The sequence below is a fragment of the Pelodiscus sinensis genome, chromosome 8 (assembly GCF_049634645.1).
Source record: "Pelodiscus sinensis isolate JC-2024 chromosome 8, ASM4963464v1, whole genome shotgun sequence".
In the NCBI taxonomy this organism is placed as follows: Eukaryota; Metazoa; Chordata; order Testudines; family Trionychidae; genus Pelodiscus; species Pelodiscus sinensis.
The window spans coordinates 61,416,457-61,442,710 of record NC_134718.1 but is presented as its reverse complement, the minus strand read 5'-3'; the positions used below and the strand labels follow the sequence as shown (position 1 = coordinate 61,442,710).

Sequence of the window (26,254 nt, the reverse complement as noted above, 5' to 3'; positions counted from 1 at the left end):
CGCTGTGTAGGAAAGATAGAAAATATGGCAAAAGACCAGCTTGGCTTAACAAGGAGATCTTGCACGATCTCAAAATAAAAAAGGAGTCATATAAAAAATGGAAACTAGGACAACTAACAAAGGATGAATATAGGCAAGCAACACGGGAATGCAGGGGCAAGATTAGAAAGGCAAAGGCACAAAATGAGATCAAACTAGCTACAGGCATAAAGGGAAACAAGAAGACTTTTTATAAATACATTAAAAGCAAGAGGAAGACCAAGGACAGGGTAGGCCCGCTGCTTAGTGAGGAGGAAGAAGCAGTAACAGGAAACTTGGAAATGGCGGAGATGCTCAATGACTTCTTTGTTTCGGTCTTCACCGAGAAGTCTGGAGCTGTGCCTAACGTAGTGAATACAAGCAGAGAGAGGGTAAGTTTAGAAGATAGGATACACAAAGAACAAGTTAAAAGTCACTTAGGAAAGTTAGATGTCAGCAAGTCACCAGGTCCTGATGAAATGCATCCCAGGATACTCAAGGAGCTGATAGAGGAGGTATCTGAGCCTTTAGCTATGATCTTTGAAAAATCATGGCAGACAGGGGAGATTCCAGAAGACTGGAAAAGGGCAAATATTGTGCCCATCTATAAAAAGGGGAATAAGAACAACCCAGGAAACTATAGACCGGTCAGTTTAACGTCTGTCCCAGGGAAGATAATGGAGCAGGTAATTAAGGAAATCCTATGCAAACACTTGGAAGGTAATAAAGTGATAGGGAATAGCAAGCATGGGTTTGTGAAGAACAAGTCATGCCAAACTAATCTGATAGCTTTCTTTGATAAGATAACGAGCCTTGTGGATAAGGGAGAAGCGGTGGATGTCATATACCTAGACTTTAGTAAGGCATTTGATACTGTCTCGCATGATATTCTTATTGATAAACTAGGCAAATATAACTTAGATAAGGCCACGATAAGGTAGGTGCATAATTGGCTGGATAACCATAGTCAGAGAGTTGTTGTTAACGGTTCTAAATCCTGCTGGAAAGGGATAACAAGTGGAGTTCCTCAAGGGTCTGTTTTGGGACCCGTACTGTTCAATATCTTCATCAATGATGTAGATATTGGGATAGAGAGTACGCTTATTAAGTTTGCAGATGATACCAAACTGGGTGGGGTTGCGACTTCTTTGGAGGATAGGGACATAATTCAAAATGACCTTAGCAAGTTAGAGAAATGGTCAGAGGTAAACAGGATGAGGTTTAATAAAGAGAAATGCAAAGTGCTCCACTTAGGAAGGAACAATCAGTTCCATACATACAAGATGGGAAGCGACTGTCTAGGAAGGAGCATGGCGGAAAGGGATCTAGGGGTCATAGTGGACCACAAGTTGAATAGGAGTCAACAGTGTGATGCTGTTGCAAAAAAAGCAAATATGATTCTAGGTTGTATCAACAGGTGTGTTGTAAGCAAAACTCGTGAAGTCATTCTGCCGCTCTACTCTGCACTAGTTAGGCCTCAGTTGGAGTACTGTGTCCAGTTCTGGGCGCCACATTTCAAGAAAGATGTGGAGAAATTGGAAAGGGTACAGAGAAGAGCGACAAGAATGATTAAAGGTCTAGAGAACATGACCTATGAAGCCAGGCTTCATGAACTGGGCTTGTTTAGTTTGGAAAAAAGAAGATTAAGGGGGGACATGATAGCGGTTTTCAAATATCTAAAAGGGTGTCACAAGGAGGAAGGAGAAAATTTGTTCCTCTTGGTTTCTGAGGACAGGACAAGGAGTAATGGGCTTAAAGTGCAGCAGGGGAGGTTTAGATTGGACATTAGGAAAAAATTCCTAACTGTCAGGGTGGTCAAATATTGGAATAAATTGCCAAGGGAGGTGGTGGAATCTCCCTCTCTGGAGATATTTAAGAACAGGTTAGATAGACATCTGTCAGGGATGGTGTAGGTGGAGCTTGGTCCTGCCTTGAGGGCGGGGGGCTGGACTCGATGACCTCTTGAGGTCCCTTCCAGTCCTATTATTCTATGATTCTATGATTCTAAGTGAGCTGGCAGCAGACTCAGGCAGATGAGCCGAAGGAGGTCAGGTCTCCAGCTTCTCCCGGATACCTGACCTCCCCTGGTCTGGCAAGTTCCCTTGTTCGAGACCACTCTGCTTCCGAAGGTACCGGACAAGGGAGGTTCAACCTGTATTAACTAAACTACGCAAAATGTAAAACATCACAGCATCCTTACTGGCCATAGAGTAAGATCAACTCAAAATACTACACAAGTGCACTGAGCAAGGAATAATGTAATTTTACCAGTTGCCTTGTACAATTCCTTTAGGTGTCCTTCAGGCAGCCTGATCTGATGGACAGTGAGATCCACTGTGCCTCCTCCACTGTCAACAACTATATAACGGTCACCTGTTAAGCAACAGAAACAAGTACTCATCACTTTCATCAGCATCAACACAGCAGTCCACAGGCAACACTGTCATCATTCCAAGCACAAAGCCACAAATATCAGTACTTAGGACAACTGGCTTGATAATTAACACTTCCCTTATAAATCACTGCAAATTATTTCATTTGGAAGTAAAACTTGTATATGGAATGCTACAGATTTAAGCACCCATGGTTGAAGAATGTACATTTACAATCAATAGAGTTGTCCACACCATCTGTGTACATTCCATTGTGTTAACAGTTCTGCAGAAATGTTACAGCTAAGGATGTTAAATATCGACTAATTGACTAATCGAATAGTCGATGCATTTTGCAGCAGTCCACAGCCAACAGTGTGGACTGCAACAACAGCCCTAGGGCTGTTGCTACATTTCAAAAGCAAAAGTGCCGCATGGAGCTCAGTGCCGCATGGAGCTCCCCACTTTGAAACGCCATGGGGAGCCCGGTGTCAGGCTCCTCATGGCATTTCAAAGCGGCAGCACTGCATGGAGCCCGAGATCAGCTGGGGAGTCCCCAGCTGATCTCGGGCTCCATGCAGTGCTGCCGCTTTGAAATGCCGCGAGGAGCCTGACACCGGGCTCCCCATGGCGTTTCAAAGTGGCAGTACCACACGGAGCCTGGGGTCAGCAAGAGAGGCCCTGTTGATCCCAGGCTCCATGCAGCGCTGCCGCTTTGAAACACTGCATGCAGTCTGGGGATATCCCAGCTGCCGCCAGGCTGCACGCAGCTTTTCAAAGCGATAACGCCGCATGGAGCCCAGGGTCTAGCCCCAGGCTTCACACAGCACTGTTACTTTGAAGTACCCTCTCCTCTTCCCCCCACCCTTTCTGCCTCTTTCTGATAAGAGACAGCAAGGTGGAGGTGCGGGGAAAGCAACTAGTCAACTAGTCCTTCACATCTCTAGTTACAGTGTCACCCTTCTTACGAATTGCACTCTAAGGACTCTATACTCTGGCTTGTATTTTTAAATCTCAAGTTTGTCCTTCTTATAATCCATCAATTTAACAATAAGTGCTTTTCTAGACCATGCAAAATTCTAACTCAGCCTTGTAGACAAAGAGCAGTGCAGGCACTTGTATTTGCCTTTAAATTATAGTCATTTTGAAAACACAAAAACACATAAAAAATTTGTGGGAAACATTTGGTTTTTTTTTTTTGCCAGCAATATGAAAAAAGCGAGAGCAAAGATAATTCAGGAAAGGACACTACCTTCCTCCAACTCAGACCAGATCTCTCCTATGACATTTTCCACCAAAAAGGTGCGGCTTTGCCGATTACGACGTACGTGTTCCTTGGCTAATCATTGACAGAGAGAAAATTACTAAGTATAAGGAAACAGGAACAAGCTGATGAAGTACAATGCAAGAAGCACATGCAATCAGAAAGAAAGCTTTCTATGTATCATTTGATAAGTTCTAACAAAACAAATGAACCTACATTAAAACTAGGAATTAAATTGAATTCTTGAAAAGGAAAAAAACCCAGATATTCTGTTATTTAGTTATAACAACTGCATTTCAAATAATGCTCTAAGATTTTAAAAGCATTCTTTGTAGTACTTACGCATTATACTTTTAATACATAAAATGAAAACTAGATTCTAGAAATGCCAAGAGGCATTTTTGCCAGTAGGTGGCACACTTGATGCATAATACAATAATCAAGGAATTAAAGACACTTCAGCCAAGATTTTCAAAAGTGATTGTCGATTCTGGGTGCCCCTATTTTTGGTGGCTCAGGCTGAGCTCCCTTAAGGGGGCCTGGCTTTCAGAGGGTGGGTGCTCAGCACCTTCTGAAATTAGTACCCTTCAGAATATCTTCAGCTGAACACCCACAATCCTTAATTACTTCTGAATATCTTGGCCTTTGTCAGTTTTGTGCTATGGCATGGGTTGTAGGAACAAATCCTGGCTATTTTACTCAGGCAAACCTCCCACTGGATTCCAGTTTTACTTAATGGAGGACTGTAAGATTTGACTCATTAACATGTATGCACATACCAGCATAGATCAATTTATATATATATGATTTAAAAATGAAATACAAATCTAGTAAGACATGCAAAAAGCAGTCATGTAGCACTTTAAAGACTAACAAGATGGTTTATTAGGTGATGAGCTTTCATGGGGCAGACCCACAATTGTGGGGCAGACCAGACCCATTGTGGGTCTGCCCCACGAAAGCTCATCACCTAATAAACCATCTTGTTAGTCTTTAAAGTGCTACATGACTGCTTTTTTTGTTTTACCAAGATCAGACTAACACAGCTACCTCTCTGACATAGTTATATCATTAATTCACGCTATGAAAATCCACCCAGACATTAAAAATATTTAATGTGATTTGCTAGTGTCTCTATTAATGTCGTTCTAAATTCAGTTTGTGCAACTGATTACTAAATAATTTCTAATCTAACTTTCATTCATCTTTAAAGTTAATCTATGGTATACTAAAGAAAAAATGCAGACACATTCCATGATATAGCAAAACACTGTTTTGTCTGAAAAAATATTATATAAAACTAGAAAAAAGTACATTTACAATATATATACCTAAGAGGCCAATTATATTTTGCAAGATAATGATAATACTACCCTTTGCCTATTAGCTTATGCTTCCCCTCCTAATACAAATTTATTCTCAGTATTATGAAAAGTACAACTTTTGTTTTGACTACACTAAAACAGTCCTTCAAGTGCTTCTCTCTGTTTATGTTTAAAGAGTTTTCCTTCTTGGTCTCTTCTCAGCTTTGCTTGGGTCCCTGCCCATGCCTTCATTGAATTTTAGACTGAAGACTAAATTAATTCACTCAAAGCCTTGTTTCTATTAATTCTGACTGAATTAAATCCTTTTTTATCTACACCAACTTTTACCTTATAAAGTCAAGAAAAATAACTGACTTTTAACAGAATCCTACAACATGGTGAATAGATTTTGTTCAACAGCCCAGTCCTGTAGACCCCTTTAACCAAACAAAGAGAAAAAAATAGTTTTATTTTCATAGAGACAAATTTCCTGGGAGCCCAAGTAAGGGGTCACGGAAGGTTTTGAGCATGTGGAATCGGTGTGGCTCAGCTATACAGAGGATGGGGCAGAATGTGTGAACCCCTATGTTCTGTAAGAACTATGCTCAGCAGGGGCTACATCAGCTAGAATCAGGATGGCAGCCATATGACAGGGGCAGAGGCATGACTAGAACATCTACAAATATATGGTTGCACTAGCCAAAAATCACTTTTTTAGGGGTGCACCACTGCTTAGACTCCAACTGTAAAGAAATTCTGTGGTCTAGGCACTGGAGGGAGGCTGTTATCCTCCTGCCCATTAAGAGACACCCTTGGGCAAACCCACGTAACATAAAAAACAACAAATAGTCTGGTAGCACTTTAAAGATAATAAAATATGTAGATGGTATCATGAGCTTTCGTGGGCACAGCCCACTTCTTCAGATGACCAGAACCAAAATCATATCCAACATTCTGGTTATCTGAAGAAGTGGGCTGTGTCCACAAAAGCTCTTGATAGTATCTACATATTTTGTTAGTCTTTAAAATGCTACCAGACTGTTTGTTGTTTTTTAAGCTTTTCCTGTTACAGACTAACTCGGCTACCCCTCTGAACCACTTAACATAGGCTTTGTGCAGGGGTGAGGATTTTACCTGTGGTACTATTGAAAACCAGCATTAGGTTCTTTGTGGTATGGACAGAACTAAAATTGTGGTGGCTAAATATTATTTCATTTAGATAAATAAGATGCTGTTTTATTAAAAGGACTCAATCAATTTTACTAATTATGAATTTTCTGGGGGCAAACTGGGTCATCACATCCTGTTAACTAAAAGAATGGCTTCCATTAAGTACCAGGAGATATAAAATGTCTTGAATGAGTTTATTAGCTGAATCTTCCATTTGTGTTTGCTGTTTTGAGCTGGAAAACATGACAGAGATCTTTTACCAAATTCTATGCTGCTGTAAACACATTTTGCTGTAAGCACAATTCCCCAGCTGTCAATGTAGCTGCACCAGTTTAAAATAGCAGATAATTTGGACCTTCATTGTCCCTTACTCACTGTGGAGATTCTAACTCAATCAGAATGGCAATTTTCAAAAACTTCTGCAGTGAAAGATGATCCATCTGCAAACTAGTTAAATTACACTCACAATGTCTGCCTCTCAATGTAAATGAATCTGCACCAATGTTCCCTCTAAACTGCATGGCAGCACAGACTCACAGATGATTAATCAGACCCCTCCCCCAGTCAGCTCCTGCAAAGAGCCCTGAGCCTGACTGGGCAGGGCTGATTAATCACCTGTGAAGCTGTGCTGCCCCTCAGCTTAGAGGGGATACTGGTCTGCACCAAACCTACCACATGAGCAAGTAAAAACTCCACGTTCACAGTCACAATAGATAACACACCATGATATCTGAAATACAATAAATACGTAGTTTCTAAGTTTGGAGAAAATGCCGTGCCATATCACACAACACAACTTTGCTAACTACTGGTGATTGCTGACAATTTCTTGGTAACTAATGTAATTATGAACCAAAAATTATTAAGTGCCCAACTCGTGACATAAATTCCAGAAACATCAATGGCAAATTAAGGTGTAATCTGTTATTAAATTAATACAGCTAGTTTAACACATCATGGTTAGCTCACAATAATAACCTTAAATCTGCACTAGGAAACAATTAGCTATCACATTAAAACAGAGGAGTAAGGCTCCAATCCTGCACACACTATGCCTTTGCTTAACTTCAAACCTGTGAGCAGTTCCTCATGTCTCAGTAAAGTCAATAGTGCTACCTGCACACTAAGGCTATGTCTAGACTATGCTCTATTTTTGAAAGAGAATATGCAAATTCCGATCTTTCAAAAGTGAAAGTAGTTTGGACGCAGGTTTTTTTTCTGGGAAAAAAAAACCGCTTTTTCAAAAATAAAACAACAACAAAAATGCTCTTTCTTAAAAAATGAGGTTTATGTGATTTTTTTCGCAAAAAGGGGAGTTTTCCCGGAAAAAAAATGCGTCTAGACTACTTTCACTTTCAAAAGCTCTGCTTTTGAAAGTGAGATCGGAAGACGATACGCAAATTCCTGAAGAATTGCATATCCTCTTTCGAAAATAAAGCATAGTTTAGATCTACCCTTAAGGTTAAGCACTGTGCACATCCTTTTGCCAGATCAGTGCCCAAAAGAGCAAACTAGTGAAGTTTTCCCATAAGAGCCCGTAATGTTCCACTAACAGAAAGAGGCAATGATAACCTTCAGGAAATGGTAAGAAAACTGTCCTCATGACTAAATCTAATGCAGGCCAAAGGCACTAAATCTCAAGTCAGTTAGTAGAAAAGGTACCCTGTGTAAATCCAGCTCCTACGGTGTCACTAGAGTTAAAACCATTGACGGGTGCTTTGCTGCTCAGGTCTATCATCTGGTGAAGGCGCAGCTTTCTGCAGTAGATGGAAGCAGCTTCGGGTTCCAAGGCAATTATCAGCTGCTCCGGGTTTTCAGGAGTTGCCATTCCTGCCTGCGAGACAGAATAATTCAGTGAAGTGGGGTGGGAAAAAATGTAACCAAACAGTCTTCACCTTAGACTGGTTTGGAAGGTGAACAACGAACATTTAAACCAGCTCTGCATTTTTTTTCTAAGTTAAATGCCACTAGAAAGCTGCTAAACCACTGGCTAAGGAGCTTGGCTTGGAAAAAATTATGTCTTCACTTTCCACAACTTTGCAGGTTGTAACTGGGTAAGATGCATGCACTTCCCATGCTTAGTATCTAGTTAATGAGGTGATCGCTGTATATGATAGGCAGAGAGAGTGAGCAAGAGAAGACATATTGAAATCCAGAGTGACCTGGCTAAAATCGTTGTCATCTGAATCTAAACTTTTCAAGAGTCCCAACTGTCTGTCAAGAAACGGAGAAATACCTTTGCCCTGCTTTCATTGTAACAATAACATGAATTCACCACTTGTTTTATATCCTATCACTGCACAAAACAAAGTGGATGATTCAGTGCTTATTGTATCAGCCCAGCAAATTTTGTTCACATCTGTGGTATGAGTGAAGAATTTCCACAAGCAACTCTGTATGAAACTCTTTTGATTTAGGGCTGACTTTTCCTATTCCTGTCACTTTAACACACATCCATATTCTGCAAGAATTTTAAAATGTTCAGTATTGCCAACCCATGCATTTCAAATCACGTCTTAGACCTGCAAAACATCATGAGATTGGCTTAAAAATCAAGAAAATTTGTAAAAACATTTACAGTTCTTTTTATTTGCCTTCCAGTTTGTGAGTATTTAGGGGGTCAATCTTACTCAATATAATTACTCAAGATTTTCTCTACAACTGTAAGGGCTGCAAATGTACTTCTCCCCTTACTCCCCATGGAAGTTAAGATTCTTATGTAATCACATGCCTGCAAATGTTGGGGCTTTAAAACAAAATACCAAATATCACGTAACTTGACAACCAGAGATGTAAAATCCCATTTAAAAAGTTCACCATTAACCAGTTAACTGGAATCCTGCAGCGGGGAGCTGCTCCAGCCCGGCCAGGCCCACCATACCACAGGTTGTTTCGGCCAGGCCAGGCCGAGCCAAGCCCATTGCACTGCAGATGGGGGCTGCTCAGGCTGGGATGGGCCCGTTTCACTGCACCATGGCTGGGGACTGGTCTGGGTGACCCAGGCAGGGCTCGCTGCACCAGGCTATGGGCAGTGGCCATCTCCAGCTGGGCTGGGCAGATGCTGCTGCACAATGCCACAGACTGCTCCAGCCAGGCCAAGCCATGCTGCTGGTTGACTGATTACCCCAGTAAAAGCATGCCAGTAAGGCTAATGCTTACTGGATAACAGCTTTACCCTTTACATCCTTATTGGTATCTGCAATTTTGTCCTACTTTTCTCTTCTCCTACAAGCTCCTGTGTGTTCCCCTAGACTCTGATTTTTTCTTATAACAGGCAACACTGACATTTCCAAGTTCCTTCAGTTCCAACTGAAGTTGAGGTTTTCCTGCTAATATTGTTTATTAGTAAACTATATTCCTTAGTGTTAAAACATTTTAGTAAGGAAGAGAATAGGCTTTTGGTGTATTTGTTTTCATTGTCAATCTCCCAGGCAACTCTGGTTGAGAGCTTTCCAAAAAAGACATAATTACTCAAGATGTAAGCAAGCCTTTAAAAGTACAAAAAACAAACAAAAGAGGCTCAGATGAAAAAACAGCAGATTTGAACCGGAAACCAAAAGAGTTCACATAGTTACACTTCACACTAAAGTAACAGGACACCTGTTGGTTGTGTGTGCTGGGAAAGAATTTAGTTTGTATGAGAAAGTATAACTGCAAATAAAGCTTGTTCTTAAAACAGTGCTCAGCACAAAGAAAGTGATATTTTTCACCATTTGTCTTCTTGCCACCTTGCTGTTTCCCTCTCACTTGTAACCATAAAAAAACCTGTATTTACAACAAAAGCATCTTTCCCCCTACAGCTACCGGGAAAGTCGAAAAGGAGAAACTATATGGTAAGTAAATTCCCACTCCACAAAGTAGGAGTAAACTAACAAGAACTGTTCACTGATTTCAAAGCACACAAACCATGAAACTTTGTGGACTGTGATCAATACATTATGGACCAAATTTGGATAATTTTACTCACTCTGAGTGGCATTTTACTTCACAAGTCATCTCATTGAATTCAGTCAGGCTATTTATGGAGTAAGGTACTGTTCAACATGAGTATGGGTATCATATCTGACCACTTAACTCATATTATATATACTAAAAAATCCTATGTTAAAAGAAAGGAAATGACAAGCATACAGTTGCCCATGCAAACTCACTATTACCCCATTTTGTGTCTAACCTATGCATTGAAGGAGGCAAGATTCCTGTGAAAAAAGCTATGTAAAAACAGTATGTGATAATATAACTAAAAACAGTAACAAACAGCAGATGCACAAGAGGTCAGAATGAAGGTTGCATGTTCAATTGTCAATTAGGCATTTCCTAACATTGAAATGTGACTTTGCAACCAAAATACATTTTTTGGTGTAGCTTTTTACATTCAAATTCCTAAGTGTATTGTTTTCTAAAAGAAAAAGGTAGAAACTAATTCTATGTGCAACTATAATAACTGCCTCTCCATACAATACATCACCAGCAAGGTTTGAACCAGAACTTTCAGCATTTTAGTACAGACTTACACTCTTTGAGCTATAGGACTAACTACATCAGCAAGCAGTAGTAGTCTGTTAGCCTCTTGGGGACTGGATGAGCTGTTGATGCCATGTGTTGGAGCCAGTGGGTAGTCAAGGCCTGACCTGATGCACTGTCTCTCCTCCCCAGAGTGGTTCCTGCCACAGACAGTGCCTTTTAGAGGGGAGATAGGACTCTAAGGTCATGTACTGTGTCCCAGGGATATGCCTGGTGACAGCAATCCAGCCTGCTCTACCTCTTTCCTCTGTGTCGCTCCCACTGCCCTTTGGCATTCCCAGTACAGTGTATGTTGCTGCTGCTGCAGAAGCAGTGACCCAAGACTTGCTCTTTAGAATGCATTTTGACATACACAAAACAATATCCTGGGGAATACATGCAGGAGAAGGCATATGGCAATTTTAACAGTTGATAACTCAACTAAGCCTGAATGGAATTTCATGAGGAGAAAAAAAAAGGTATTTTTCTAACCCAAGAGCTTTCTCCCTGCAAATTTCAAAGGCCAGCTGCAAACAACAGAGGTGTCAGTATGTCTCAAAAAATAAAACACACACAAAAAAAGAAATTGCAAGAATTTTTAACCCTGAAAAGTAGTATGCAACCTAAATCTAGGGGTCCCTACCAGCTCTCCCAAAAACAGATTAAACACTTTTGTACAATGTAACATTGAAACACATGTATGTAGAAACACAGAAACACATGTATGTAGAAACAGAATGTGTTGATTTGTGGCAAGGAATGTGGTGCTGAAACTTCCCTTGCAATAGCACCCTCAGTGTGAATGGTACATACACATAAAAGAGTGTCGTTATCTCATGAAGTTTATGATATAAGTGGAGGACACATACTCAAGGATCATGGTCAAGTACAGAGCATACAAAAGAGCTAGACAAAGAAACAGGAATATCAGATTGTGGCTGCTAAAGATGTTAAGGCCTCGCTCTCCGGGACTAAGTGTAATTTTTGTCTTTATGTCTTTCTTTCTGCCTTTTTCATGCTCTCAGATGTATGCACACATATACATGTGCACTATTAAAAGGGGAGATTTAGGCATTAGAGGGTTGTAATAGGGATGGATCAGGAAAAGGGCCTTGGGATGGGGCCAAATTGGTGTGACCATACTAAAAGAACAATGTGAGCAGAACCCGACATAATTTAAACATGGATTTAAACATTTAAACAGAGGATTCTTGGAGCAGGTCCTCTCTAAGCATACATGAACCGAAGTAAACTTAATAAGTGAAATTGGCAAGGATTGTGAACTCAGCTGCACGTATAATCATACTGGATGTATTGGTCGATAAATATGGGCCCATACAAAAGTAAATGTATGACTGAAATTCCAGTACAAAGCACAAGCTGACTTGGTCATCATAACCTAACAGCAAAAGATCATGCATAAGCCAGAGGAAATAATTGATGAGTGAGTAAAAATGGGGGGATTTTGGGTATCACCCTGTTTAGCCCATTCCAAAAATACTAATTAAGTACAAATAAGTAACAACACACTTTCTGGGAAAGGCTTTTAAGACATGTGACTCCTTTGAGGAAAGAAAGTACAAGAATTAAGCAAAATAAATTACTGGCTGTGAGAATTTCTTAATTCAAGCTCCTGAAGATGCCAATGACACTCTGTTTTGTGGATTATGGGACAGTGAACCAGAAGGCTTTTAAGGCAACCAAGGCCTTGCTTCAGGCCAGAAAACTGGGAAGAAGGAACAAAGAGAAAAGTAGCAATCTATAGATTGATAACCACCTTCCCTCTTTGCCAGGCAGGCAGGCACTGTGTGGGGTAGGGATGCAAAATCCTGTTTAATTGGTTAACCAATTAACCTTTCACATCCCTAGTGTGGGGCCAGCACAGGAACTGTCCATGAATGTTTGTGAATGAGAGGCTTGCTTAAGGGAATGTACAGTTTCTAATGTATTGCTATGTCTAACATAGGAGTTGTGTGCTTGATGTAACCTGTTTACTGCTGGTAGATTTCCTTCTCAATGAACTTGCCTGGCAGGCCTGGGTTAAATTCTTTGGTTTGACCTTTTTTACTGAGAGCAAACAGTAACCATCTCCACTGGGAGCCCTTAAAGAGCCATTGTGTGTAGGGGGGAGATAGAGAGAGAGGGGCAGGGATAGGCCCCAGCCTCTGGACTGCTCAACAGGCCATAGGATTTGACTCTATGTAGACCACCATGGAGATGCTGTGGCTCCTCTCCAGCTAGGCCATGGGACACAGCACTACAGCCTCACATCCTGACTCAAGACTGGAGGGGTGGATTTCCCCTCCCTAGTCCACTCAATTTGCATAAAGCTCAGCTACCCATGTGACACCACAGAAGAGAATCTGTGTTTTTTCTACTGTATAAATGCATAAAAGCCAACCCATGCCAACACAAGGACAAGGGTAATTTGTTTCTTATTGTATGTCTATACTACAAAATTAGGTCGCTTTTATTTAATTTAGCTTTGAACATTTGATTTAACAAATGACATTTTGCATGTCCCCACTGGGTGGCTATGGTCAACGGAGCAAATTCTTACTACCAGAGGTTGCATCAACTCAAGGAGAGATGCACAGTGGGTAGCTATTCCATAATCTCTGCAGCAGATTGGAATTCTGGGCTAGGGTCCCAGTGCCTCCTGGGATGTGTGCATACCGGAGAAGATGCTAAAAATGTTCTTAAAAAAATCGATATATAGTATGTCTGGAAAATGGCCACATGATTAAATGCCAGGTAGCACCAAGTGAAAAGAGGTTACGCTAGCCATAAAAACGGATAATTCCTTTAGGACAGCATGTCATCAACAGTGCTGCACTGCTAATACTTGTATCAGTACTTGTATTTCTTATTTAGAGAATGTCAGCCACTAAAGATCAGCCTCTGTGTGCCACTGCCTCTCTCCCTACCTCACCCCCATTCAGTTGTGCACACTCTATCTTCAAAGGACCACCGGAAGCTCCAATACTTAGTAGTCCAAGAGTTCAAATTGCATAGAAAAGGCTCTAGTCTCAGGATTGCAGAAGCAGCTCAAGATCTATTGTGCACTGTAGCATAGATAACCGAATAGGGATAAGGTGTTAGCTTGCTGATACAGATACATCTTTTGCTTGGCAGGCAGGCTCTGTAGAAACTGGGACCACTGGAGTGCATGACACCTACAACATATGCTAGCAATAATTTCTTATGACCAACAAATCTAATGACCAACAAACCTAAGGCTTGGAAAGTGTTAGACTGGCTGCAAATTAGCAAACATTTAGGTCTGCATTTTGTCTCATGATAGCTCCATATCACTAAGTAGTTCTCAGTCATTTGAAATGCAGAATTATCATCACCACAGTGGTCTCAAGAATTAACCTTGTTCTCCCTAGACTAGTGTGCCATATTTCAGGTCACAATGAAATACCATTTTGATTTTAGTTTTTTAAAACGTGATAAAATGCAGCCAGCACTATAGAGAAGTATTTGGCATAACTGGAGCTTTTAAGAAAGGAACATGTGCAAAGCTCAGCACCAACCTGTTTGAATGGCTCCCATCTCCAAAAACCTATAATTAGCACCATCAACTCGTACCATGCTTGACTTCTGTATTTCACAAAGCCATGCATCATGCTATTGTTCACTCCACTCTGTTAGGCTTTATCTCACAGTGACCTACTCAAAATGAATGTTGTAGTAAGAAATACATAGTCATTCACCAGGTTTAAATGAAGCTCCTAATACTATCTGTTTAAACTATTGAAGACCATAGTTATGCTTCCTATTTCAAAGGACACATTAGGCACCTTGGCAGGCAGGATAACTAAAATCAGCCCTAAAATCCACAGTGCTAAATAATATAGCTTATCTATGATGCATATCAAGATCTTTAGACTTTAAAACTGAGGAGCAGAACTGTCACAGAGGGCTCAATTAGTGCAACCCCCCCCCCAAAAAACCCATTGTGCTTCATCTGTTAAATTGACTGTCCTGACCTATTATTAGAATAAGATGTTAACTGGAATCAGTCCCATGGCTCTTTATATAAACTCTTCCCTCTCTGCCTCCACAGACACAGATGACCACGCCTTTCTGGAACCCCCTCTCCATGCATCCCCCGCTTTCTACCCACCCACAGCTAGTACTCAAACCTAGATTATGAAATAGCTAATACTCAAACCTAGATTATAAATACCACCACTGAGGTGATAGAAAGCATCGCCTCATCATCTTGTGCAGATCTCCAAAGAATTCTACCCTATTTACAAGGGAAATATTTGTATAAATCCAAATTCACACAAGAGAGATGGCTGTTTTGTGCCTTTGGCATGTAGAAACGGTGACCAAATGGGGAAGGCACTTGACTGGACCTGAAAAAATAGTGTCCAATTTTTAGGTCAGCCCTGGATATCCTGGGAAACCTTGAACAAATTATTTATCCACCATGTGCCTCAGTTATCCCTCCATAAACCTGGGATAATTATTTCCTGCCTTGTAGGATTATTGAATCTATTAACGACCCAACTAGATACTACAGTGATATCAGCCATGTGAGCTAGACAGATGTGAAAATAGCCAGTACAGGTGTGGGAATTATTCTTCACTATGCAAAACCTGGTTGAAGCCTCCTAATGCTACCACAGTAAGAACTAGTGAAAGGATATCACACTTTCTTCAGATTAGTGTAGTTATTTTATTACCCTCTAGACCATGGGTGGGGAATAAGCAGCCCATGGGCTGGATACGGTTTATCAGGGTTAGTCCCTGATGGGCTGTCAGATGATTTACCTGCGCACCCACAGGTAAAGCTGTTTGCAGTTCCGGGTGGCTATGGATTGTCATTCCCGGCCAATGGACACTGTGGGAAGAAGAACAGACTGGGACACCACTTCCTGCAGCTTCCAATGGCCAGGAATGGTGATCCATGGCCAACAGGAGCTGCGAGCAGCCATACTAGTAGGGACACAGGTAAATAAAGCACCCAGCGGCCCACCAGACACTAACCCTAGCAAACTACATCTAGCCTACAGGCCACTTATTGCCCACCCCGCTCTAGACTTTTGTGATCATTATCACTGAACATGCTGAGTCTACAGAGGACTATCATGCTAGCCAGTGACCACCATTGATAGTGTCACATCAAGCACTGTAATGGAGTGCCAAGATATGGCTCACTTCTCAAATCCACAAATATTTGAGTGGCCCTGCGGGCAGCACCAGGTAGAGTTAAGGTGTCCATGCACCACTCTGCATGTCTATGGACAGTTTGAGAATGTTTTGGTTCATCCTGGTGACATGGCTAAGCACCACTTTTGTATATAATGGGCAACAGAAGAAAGGCCAGGTCTCTGCAAGACTGTGACATTTCACACAAAATCAAAGCACATGATGCTGAGGATTTGGTATATGCTGATAGGGCACAGGGAATGCCTGTATCTGCAAAGGATCCAGGTTTGTGATTGGTACAGCAATATAGGATCATGCCTCCCTCTGGAAGATACATGAGGGAGTAGGACTAGGGGAGATTTTTCCTGGATTGTAGAAATTACTGTATTTTAAATTTATAAACTTGTTGGGAAAAACAAATATACCCCCTGGGTAACATCACTGGAATTACATCAGTGAATTACAGTGAATTACATCAGCTGAGACTCTAAATTCACTGGCTTCAAGGCATGTTCCTACCTCAATGACAGTTCTATCTACACATAAAAGGTGAGAAAAAGAAGAAAAGAGATGTTTCTTCCCCCTTGCCTCAGAGAATGAGTTATAGAAGTCTTCTGATACCTGAGTGTTATTTTATTGTAGGCAAAAATGCCTTGATATTTAAAAACAAGAATTTAAATAATGTGATGTAGAAACAGCATTACCCTGCTGGCAAAAATAGAGGGAAAATGTGTTTTCACAAGATGTGATGAAGCCAATGGGTCATTAGATAAAAGACAATTAACCCCCGGACATGGATGGTGTGGAACTGCAGGAGGCAGCCACAGAATTAATAGATAGAGCAGCTCCTTCTAGGACTCAATTCCTACCATCAGATCCACGGAGACAGACTCTTATACCTGTACAGAATCTCACTGATGTGTAGCAGTCAATGTACAGAAGAGACAGCAGAAGGCCTAAACCAGGCTCATGGTAGATGTGCTGCTGAAGAGAGGCAAATGTTAGTCCCTAGTTCACTCTTGATTCAGAAGGAAAGTAAACTCCACCAGTCCTTTACCTGGCAGAGCTTACTTCCCACTATTGACTCCATGGTGAGAGAGAGCACAGGGAGAGGTAAAGGGACAGAGTCAAGGAATCACCCAATACATACCAATATGTGCTCCAGGGAGCATAGTAATACCACTTGTAATCTGAGCTGACAGTAGCCCACAAAGGGTATCCCAAAATAGCTATTCTGTGTATTTTAAGCAAGCCCATTATTTCAAAATATCTTTTGAAATAATGGACGCACTATTCCGATGTCCCTGTAAACCTTGTTCCACGAGGATTAAGGGACATTTCAGAATAGCAGTTTATTTTGAAATATGGCGCTATGTAGACAGCGTCAAATTTCAAAATAAGCTATTTCAAAATTAACTCAAAATAAGTTACGCAATTTGAGCTACGCAATTTGCATAGCTCAAATTGCATAGCTTATTTCGAGCTAAGGGTGCAGTGTAGTTTCCTGGGGACTGTTTGTGTGCTTAAAAGGAATGTAGATGCTCCAGAGTTTTGCTGCACTGGGGACATAAAGAGAAATAAAGTATGCATGGAGTTTTATTTAATGCATTGACAAACAGCCACTTTGCAAGCTGGAAAGCACAGTGAGTATGAATCGAAGTAACTTACTTTCCTACAACTAGGTCTTGGACAGACTGCTGCAGAACCAACTCCAAATAGGCACAGCTAGGGTAATACTCCAGTAAAGGCATCATCATGGATACTTAACACACATGTAGGAAGAAAGAGTTCCTTCCCCAAAGAGCTTAGTTTAATTAGACAAGACAAAGGATGGGAGAAAAGAAGTACTGTTATCCCCATTTCACAGATGGGGAACTGACACGAGGGATTAAATGACTTGCTCAAGGTCACATAGGAAGTCTGTGGCAGAAAAGGGCATTCTAATTCCACAACTCCTGAGTTCTAGTCCAGTGCCTAAGCTACAAGCCTAATTTTTTTCTCACGGGCAATTAGGCATCTATTTTACTGGTGCATATAAATGCTAGTTGGTATGTGCAAAATCTGCAGGGGCAGCTATAAAGCTGGCTGATACAATATCGATATAAATAAAGTTGATATGGGTTATTACGGAACTGAGTTCTACAGGTTGATACCATTCACCCAACTGTTATTCCAAATAAACAGCAGCTATGAATAAATGGCAAATTTGTGTTTTATCAGAATATTTACTATAATTATGAACAACAGGAAAGCTGTGATAGCAAGTAGTGCACAGCATAACATTTGTAGGAAAATTATTCTGTAGCTGAACTAAGACTGCAGCTGGAAATTAAGTGCCTTGTGAAATGTACACTGTTAAAACTAATTGGTTCATTGGGTTAACAGATTTCTGATAACATCACTGTCTTATCGTCTCAGAGGGGTACCGTATTTTCCGGTGTATAAGGCTACTGGGCGTATAAGACGACCCCCTAATTTTTTAGTTAAAAGATAGGGTTTCGTCTTATACCCCAGCGCCCTTCCGCCTCCCCGGCTTTGCTTCCAGTGTCCCTGGTCTGCTGGAGATGGTCCCCAGCAGACCAGAGGCACCGGGAGCAAAGCCACAGCAGCGGCGGGGTCTCGCGCCTCTGAGTCTTTGCCAGAGCAAAGCCTCAGAAGTGTGGCACCCCGCCGCCGCTTCGGCTTTGCTCCCGGTGCCTCTGGTCTGCTGGGGACCCTCTCCAGCAGACCAGGGCCACCGGGAGCAAAGCCTCTGAGGACGCCCCGGCAGCGGGACAGCCCCTGCACGCCTGGGCTGCCCCGCCGCCGGCTTCCCCCGAGGCTTTGTAAAGCCGCGGAGGGGCTCCGGCGGCGGGGCAGCCCAGGTGCGCCTGGGATGCCCCGCCGCCGGCTTCCCCCGAGGCTTTGCAAAGCCGCAAAGCTGTATACCCGGCGTATAAGACAACCCCGATTTTTGGGGGATGTTTTTTAACATCAAAAGTCGTCTTATACGCCCGAAAATACGGTAGCTGAATTAATCTGTATCTGCAAAAACAACAAGGAGTTTTGTGGCACCTTAGAGAAGAAATCCTGGTCTACGCTAGGGAGCTATTTTGAAAGAACTCCCCTTATTTCAAAATAACAAGCAGAGCATCCACACTACCAAGCCCGTTATTTCGAAATAACGGGTTGGTTATTTTGAAATAACAACTCCTGCTTTCCAGGAGGAATAATGCTTAGAGAAGAAATCCTGGTCTACGCTAGGGAGCTATTTTGAAAGAACTCCCCTTATTTCAAAATAACAAGCGGAGCATCCATACTACCAAGCCCGTTATTTCGAAATAACGGGATGGTTATTTTGAAATAACAACTCCTGCTTTCCAGGAGGAATAATGCTTATTTCAAAAATTTTTCAAAACAGCATTAGTGTGGTCACTCCACTGCTGCTATTTCGAAATAATTGTCCTTCAGAGGCCTCTTACAGCTGCATCTGTGTCTGCTTTGGCCACACTTCTGACAACTCCAATATTCCTGTTCTTCAGAGTTTAAAGCTGCAGGCAGAAGGAAAGGGCTTGTGAAACAAGGAGAGCTTTGCCAGCCCTATGCCATACAGCATTTTTTGGAGTCATGGCCAACCCCAGTGCTCCCTTTACACCCACCACAGCTGCCAGCACTTCCACAGCACCCTCTGATGCCCCTTCCCAGTGATGAAAGAGGATATCAGCCTGGACTGGTTCAGAGATCCTGGACCTCATCGAAGTGTAGGGGGAGGAGTCCAACCTCCAGGATCTTTGCACCAGAAGGAGGAATGCCGATGTCTATGGCCTTATAGCTACCAGCCTGGCCGAGAAGGGACACATGCGGACCCTCAAACAAGATTGCATGAAAATAAAAGAACTCCGGCAACCCTACACTAAGGCCATAGAAGAAAGTAGATGCTCTGGAGAGGCTCCTCTTGAGAGGAGGATGCGATCCCGAGAGGGGGGCCAGTCATCTCCCACCACCATCATCAACTCCAGCCAGGAGATGCCCGGAATCAGCCTCCATGAGGACAGGTTTGTGGAGGAGGAGGACAAGGAAGAGGAGGAGGAGGACGAGCAGGCCAGCCACAACTACATGCTCACCTGCCAGGATATTCCTCACCCTGGAGCCAGTCACCCCCTCCCAGGATGTCTCCCAGGGCTTGAACAGGTGAAGGCACTATAGGTGAGTTCCATCACTTTCTCTATACACATGTGGGGGCAGGCAATGGGCTGTGAGGGGCTGCATGCTCCTCACTCAGCCTTCTCAGCCTGGGGACCACACAACAGCCTGTGCACATACAGCACCAGTCCAGAGCACTTAGTTCCATGACGCTCTCACACAGGAACCCCTCACTCCTTCTAACAAGGTTCCTGGAGAGGCCTGCCTTACTCTGGACTCCATGGTGTAACACCTTCCCATGACAAGCCAACAGTGCCACATATGGCACAGGCTCATGCCCACACTTGGTCAGCATCCATTCCGGGTCAAGCGCAATGATGCAGAGACTGATCCCCTGCATGAGAACCCGATGGACGGAGGAAGAGAAGGGGACTCCAGTAACACTCTCTCTGGCAAGCAGCATCTCCCACTCACACACACTTTCCCCAACCTCCTCCTTCAGCAGACAGGAATACAAGTTCTCTCTCTTCAGGACACCACCAGTGCCACAACCAGCACGTGTGGGACACAGAAGGAAGCTGAGCTACTCCATCCCCTGGCTCCTGGCCTATCCAGAACATCCCCATTCCTGCTTGTCCCAGGACATGGAAGTAGTGATGCTCCTCTGGGATGTCCATGCCCCTGCAGGAAAGTGCCCACTGTCTAAGCAAAAGATAGCCTTGCTCGAAGCACACTGCCATCCTCTGAACTGAGAACTTCGGCATTGGCACAGAGATTAGAGCTAAACTTCATGTACAGAATTTCCTCAGTTGACTGCCCTTTTAATTTTTCTTCACAGCTAGGCCAGCTGTGAACCCGGAAGGTCCACCACCTCCCATGCCATCTTCCTGACTGTGTGGGATCCACCGTAGAAAGCGTACCAGGGACCAGATGACCTGCCTCCAATCCCTCATCCAGGGGTTCAATGAGGAGCACCAGGAGCAGGCCACCAACAGCAAGCATCAGGCTGAACAGGAACAGTAGAAGGCCATGTGGGAACAGCTGGCATACTATCAAGAGGCCATGTGCTCCTCCATAACATCTGTCATGGCGTGCATGTTTGCCACCAGCCACCTCCCCATCCCCCAACTCCCTGCCCCTTGGTTTCTCCTCCTAGCCCCCTCACTCCAGGAGCCACCAGTGCCCTCAAACATGTGATGGTGGGACCTCTCAGCAGCCAAAACCTCCTGAGCTACTTGAGGCAGGTGCTAGTCTCTCCTCATGCCCTCGCCCCCCGTCTCCCCTCACGCCCCCTCCCCATTCCAGATTCTTTCCCCAGTCCCTCCTCTGTTGTATATCCCCCATATAAAAGTCAGAGTTGTGTTTTCAAAACAAAAAGTCTTTTTTATTTGGTCTGCAGGGGGGGAAGGTAGAAAGGGAAGGTGGGAAAGAAAGGCACACAGGGTCAATGCAGTGCCCCCTTGTGGAGGAGCCCATGGGAGAGTCTCACAGCTGGCCTTGGCTGAAACTCTCCCTCAAGGCCTCCCAGATGAGCAAAAGCTGTGATGTGCTCTCCTGATAGCACTAGTAAGCCCTGTCCAGCCAATCAGCCTCTGCCCCCCACCCTGGCAGGAAAGTCTCCCCCTTGCTCTCACATATATTGTGGAGCACACATCAGGCCACCACCATGTAGGGCCGTGGTCCCCAACCCGGTGCCCGCGGGCGCCATGGCGCCCGCCGGGCTCTTTACATGCGCCCACGGAGCAATCTGGGCTGGCCCTGCCCCTGGGCGTGTGGCAGGTGCCAGCCCCGGGTGCATGGCCGGTCCCGGCCCCGGGTGTGCCGCGCGTGCCGTTGCCGACCCTGACCCCCGCCCATGGGTGCGCTGCGCGTGCCCTGGCCCCGGCGCCGGCCTTGGCCCCGCCCCCGGGGGCGCCGCGCGTGCCCTGGCCCCACCCCCGCCCCCAGACGCGCGGCGCTTACGGGGGGAGCGCCGGCCCCGGGCATGCAGCTGGGGGGGGCTGCCCCCGGGCGGGCAAGTGTCCCCGCCCCCTGGCGCCCGGTGGGCAAACGGCCACGCCCCCTGGCGCCCGACAACCTGAAAAGGTTGGGGACCACTGATGTAGGGGATGTTTCGCTCACCGAAGTCCAGATGGGTGAGGAACTCCTGAACCTCCCCTTTAGGCAGCTGAAGACACACTTGACCACCATGTGGCACCTGCTGAACCTGACACTGAAGTGCTCTTTAGTGGGGTCCAGTTTGCCCATGTAGGGTTTCATCAGCCAGGGGAGGCTGCGTCGCCCAGGATGCATGTGGGCGCGTCCACCACCCCAACCCTGATGGTGCAGTCAGGAGAAAAAGTGCCGACATTAATGTCCACGAACCATCCCTTGTGGTCCGCCACTATAGAGAGGAGCCCCTATAAAACATGTCTCAGCTAGCTTCAAAAAGTAGTCACGGGACGTGTCTGCCTTCCTCATGCCCTCCCTGGAGTGCTTCCGGGGGTTTAAATCCAGTGCAGGCTTCAATCAGCGTGGACATGCTATTTTGAAATAATTCTGTGCTATTTCGATTCTGCCATGTAGTGTGGACGCGCTATTCCAAAACAGTTATTTCAGGAGTTATTTCAAAGTAAGTTATTTCAAAATAATTTCCTAGTGTAGACTGCCCTAAGAGATTTATCAGGGCATAAGATTTTGTGGGTTAGACTCTAAGGTGCCACAGAACTCCTCATTGTTATCTCCTACTTAGTGTGTCAGTAAGTGAACTCTTCTTTAATCCGTTTTTTCTTACTAGCTAGCAGTTTTTCTGGGCCCATGACATCAAACTGAGATGTCATAAATAAACAACTGAGATCTCATTGCACACTGGAGCATGCCATTATAGAAGAGCAACAAGAAAAAAGACTTTCTGCATTAGCACAAAGAGACTTGCAAAGGGGTAATGTATTTCAGAAGGCTACTTCAACAACATGCTTAACACCATATTGTTAAATCTCTAGGTTTGATTTTCCCAAAATGTTTTAAAATCATGACATCCTCACACATACGTTATGATTTGTGTTCAGAATAATCTGAGACTCACAGTACAGTAAGTAATATATGAACAGAACAGAATGAGGTCAGATAGCCAAGTTAACTCAGACCACTTAACTGCTTTCAGACAGACTTCCAAAAGTGTTTAGCCCTCACAACTGGAGCTGAATTTTCAAAAGAGTTCAGATTTAGACACCTCAATGACGTGAGAGAATAATGAGAGCTGTTGGGTGCTGAATTCTTTTGAAAATCCATTCCAGACACGTTGTGTAGGTGCCTCAGTGGGAATGAGAAATGCTGAATTTTTTAAAATTTGACCCTGAGTGTTTGCAGGTTTCAGTCCTGTGCTTCTCCACTCCTACAGAAGTCAAGAGGAATCAAAGACACTAAGCACTTTGCAATATCAAAGATATCCCATAATTGTCTTTTAAATACATTCATTGGCTGCAGCTTCTATTGCTGTCTTTACTTTTGGCCAAAACTATAAATTATTTGCTCTTACCAAAATACTTTTATCTGTCCTCTAATTGTGGCGCCCATCACCTGAGAATTTAAGTGCTTTCCAAGAAACAATAACCAAGCCAACATTCTGGATATTTGTGAAAAATAAAAAAGGTATTTTCATTAGAAAATTCACATTTGTAAATTAGAAAGACCTGGAGGAGCAATAGGCAAGGTAACCTATAAGGCTATGTCTACACAGCAGCATTATTTCAGAATAATGTCAAGTTATTCCGAAATAACACAGTCTGCGTCTACACAACAGTTATTTCTACATCACGCTGAAATAATGTTGAGCTGAAGGACTTCTTACGCTGACTCCCGTAACCCTCATTTTACGAGGAGTAAGGGAAGCCGGAGGAAGAATGCTCTAACTCAGACTTCCTGCTGTACAGACAGCACCAAAAGCTGAAATAAGCGATTTCAACATAAGCTACGCAATTGACGTAGCTCAAGTTGCATAGCTTATTTCAGCCCTAGCCCTGGTGTGTTGACGTGCCCTAAGAAACGTTTACTATGGTGGACTAAGAATGAGATTGGACTCTGTTCCCATCTATGCTACTCACTGCACATAACACTTTGTATATACAAATGTAAATGCACTGGTTATTATCACTACTCTCATTTTTCTAATCTCATTTATTTACTTTCATTTAATGGCTATGTAATATGAAAGACATGGGAGAATTAGCCCCTATGTAATTTGGGCAAGATTAATAGCCCTTAGTTTTATAACTGTCCTGTTAGCTTTCTTGGAAACCTCTCTTATCTCCCATTTTCCTGGTGATAAGTATAAACTGCTACCATATATTTACATAACATTTATAATTGTTTTAAAAATGCTTGTGTGCTGACTGTCCAGTCGTCTAGCCTTGTTTGCCCTTTGTTAATATATTCCTTCTCCTTGTCCTCCATGTTGGAGCCATCCCTAGTTTACTTAGATTCTTCCTGACAATCACCTCCTCTAGGAAATAGCTCTGTGTCTGGCATGTTCCTTTCACTCTTCCTGGTGAGCACAGACAGCTATTGCTATGCTCCCCAATTATCTCCCTAAGACTCCACCGGTTCTTCCAGTGGCCTCTGTCTTCTTATATTTTTTACTTCACATCTTTTACCATCATTGCATTTTTCATTTCTAAACACTCTTACAGTTTAAAGTGACATCCACTGAACTAATTGCTTCTTGAACCATTCCTAGTAGACACAGTCACTTGCAATCTTATACATGGTTACCCCACAACACCTACAACCTATGGATGTCCTAAACATCGCTGAACTTCAGAAGAGTTCAGACTCAGAAACATGGTTGGTGGCTCAATAGTCATCTTTATGGAACACAACTGTCCCCAAGACAGAAGCCAAAAATTCTAGTAAATCAGTAACACAAACAGCACAAACAAATTAGGGATGTTAAACAGTTAACTAGTAAGCATACTGATAAGCATTACTGGTATGCTTATTGGTTAACCGGTCCCTCCCGGTGAACTCTGGTGGTGGCCAGCTGTGCTGGACTGGAGCAGTTTGGCTGTGAATGGACCAGCAGAAAGGCCAGCAGGACCCCACAGCTGCGGCTAAAACCCATGGCTGCAGCAGACTGGGTAGCAGGCCCTAAGTTAACCAGCTCACCTTTTTAACATCCCTAAAAAAAATAATGCAATGGAGAGTCAAAATCCAAGTTTAACCACTTAACATCTATCATTAATTATATCCCCTAAGTTCAGCACCCTTGCTGAGTGGTGGTTCGGTAGTGAGATAGAAACAGGATAGATAATAGTCAAGATTACTACAACAGTTTTCCTTGGTTTTTCAGAGCCTCTTATTTTAATGATTTTACACACATTTTGCATAATCTCTCAAGAAGTATTTTTCAGTAGAATTAAATTAGGCATTTTAAATATTCACATAAGTGATTATAGAGTTCTGAGGTCAGTACCAGCATATTATTCACTAATCTCATCTAAAATGCTTACTACTAGAGGCATTTTGCATAGATACAGTAACCTACTTACTCAGACATATTGTGGAAGAAGCAAATCAGAAGAGAAAACTGTAAGTGGGGCAGTGTAGATAGGGCAATGATACAGCAGAATGTTGTCCTCATCTTCTAGGAAGTCATTTTCCCCTCCACAGCATATAGGCATGACCTCAGATCCATGTGGGGAAAAGTGATCAAGTGTAGGCCTGGGTAGGGAATCAACTGTACTAAGGCACATGCACGTCACCAACCTGAAGGTGAAATCAATGGAGAGTAAATACTGTGTTTGGCAGCATGACTGGCTGTGTTTGTTAGGACCTGATCTTTAGCAGAAGCAGATGAAGTACCGAGACAATTTCAGAAGCTGGAACTTGCATGAAACTGTCAGGAACTGAATGCACAAACTCCCACATTTTGGCATCTACTCAAAGGACTGGGGACTGTTTTTTCTTGCAGTACTGCCTCTATGTTAAGCCTGACCAGATGCTCAGTTATAATCATATGAATTTCTACTGATGATAAATCCTGTTTGGTCCAGACGGTGTAGTTTGAAACATCAACAATTCATGTCAAGCTTCTATCTAAGGGTTCTCTCCTTCACTAATGGCATTTCAGCAGTTATTCTGTCTAGACCCTTTATCTAACCCATGGGTTCCCAAACTGGGGGACGTGCCCCCCTGGGGGGCATGAAGAAATTCCAGGGCGGGGTGAGGCAACCCAACCTCCCGTCCAGGGCGGGGGGGGCGTGAGGGTTTTCCAAAAATCAAAAAGGGGGGTGTGATGCCAAAAAGTTTTGGAACCACTGATCTAACCAATAGGTCAATATGCTAGCCTAGCAGTTCTC

At 43.3% G+C, this 26,254-nt stretch overlaps 1 protein-coding gene across 6 annotated transcripts in view; it reads right to left on the bottom strand.

Annotated features, from left to right (window-relative positions):
* Nucleotides 1–26,254, bottom strand: part of HSPA12A (heat shock protein family A (Hsp70) member 12A) — a 226,664-nt gene that overhangs the window by 10,878 nt on the left and 189,532 nt on the right. For all 6 annotated transcript variants that reach the window (XM_075935387.1, XM_075935391.1, XM_075935386.1 and 3 more), the window contains 3 exons: nucleotides 7,791–7,962; nucleotides 3,643–3,729; nucleotides 2,287–2,391 (listed from right to left, as the gene is read on the bottom strand). In XM_075935387.1, coding sequence (XP_075791502.1) covers nucleotides 2,287–2,391; nucleotides 3,643–3,729; nucleotides 7,791–7,962 — 364 coding nt within the window. The remainder of the gene's footprint in view (nucleotides 1–2,286; nucleotides 2,392–3,642; nucleotides 3,730–7,790; nucleotides 7,963–26,254) is intronic.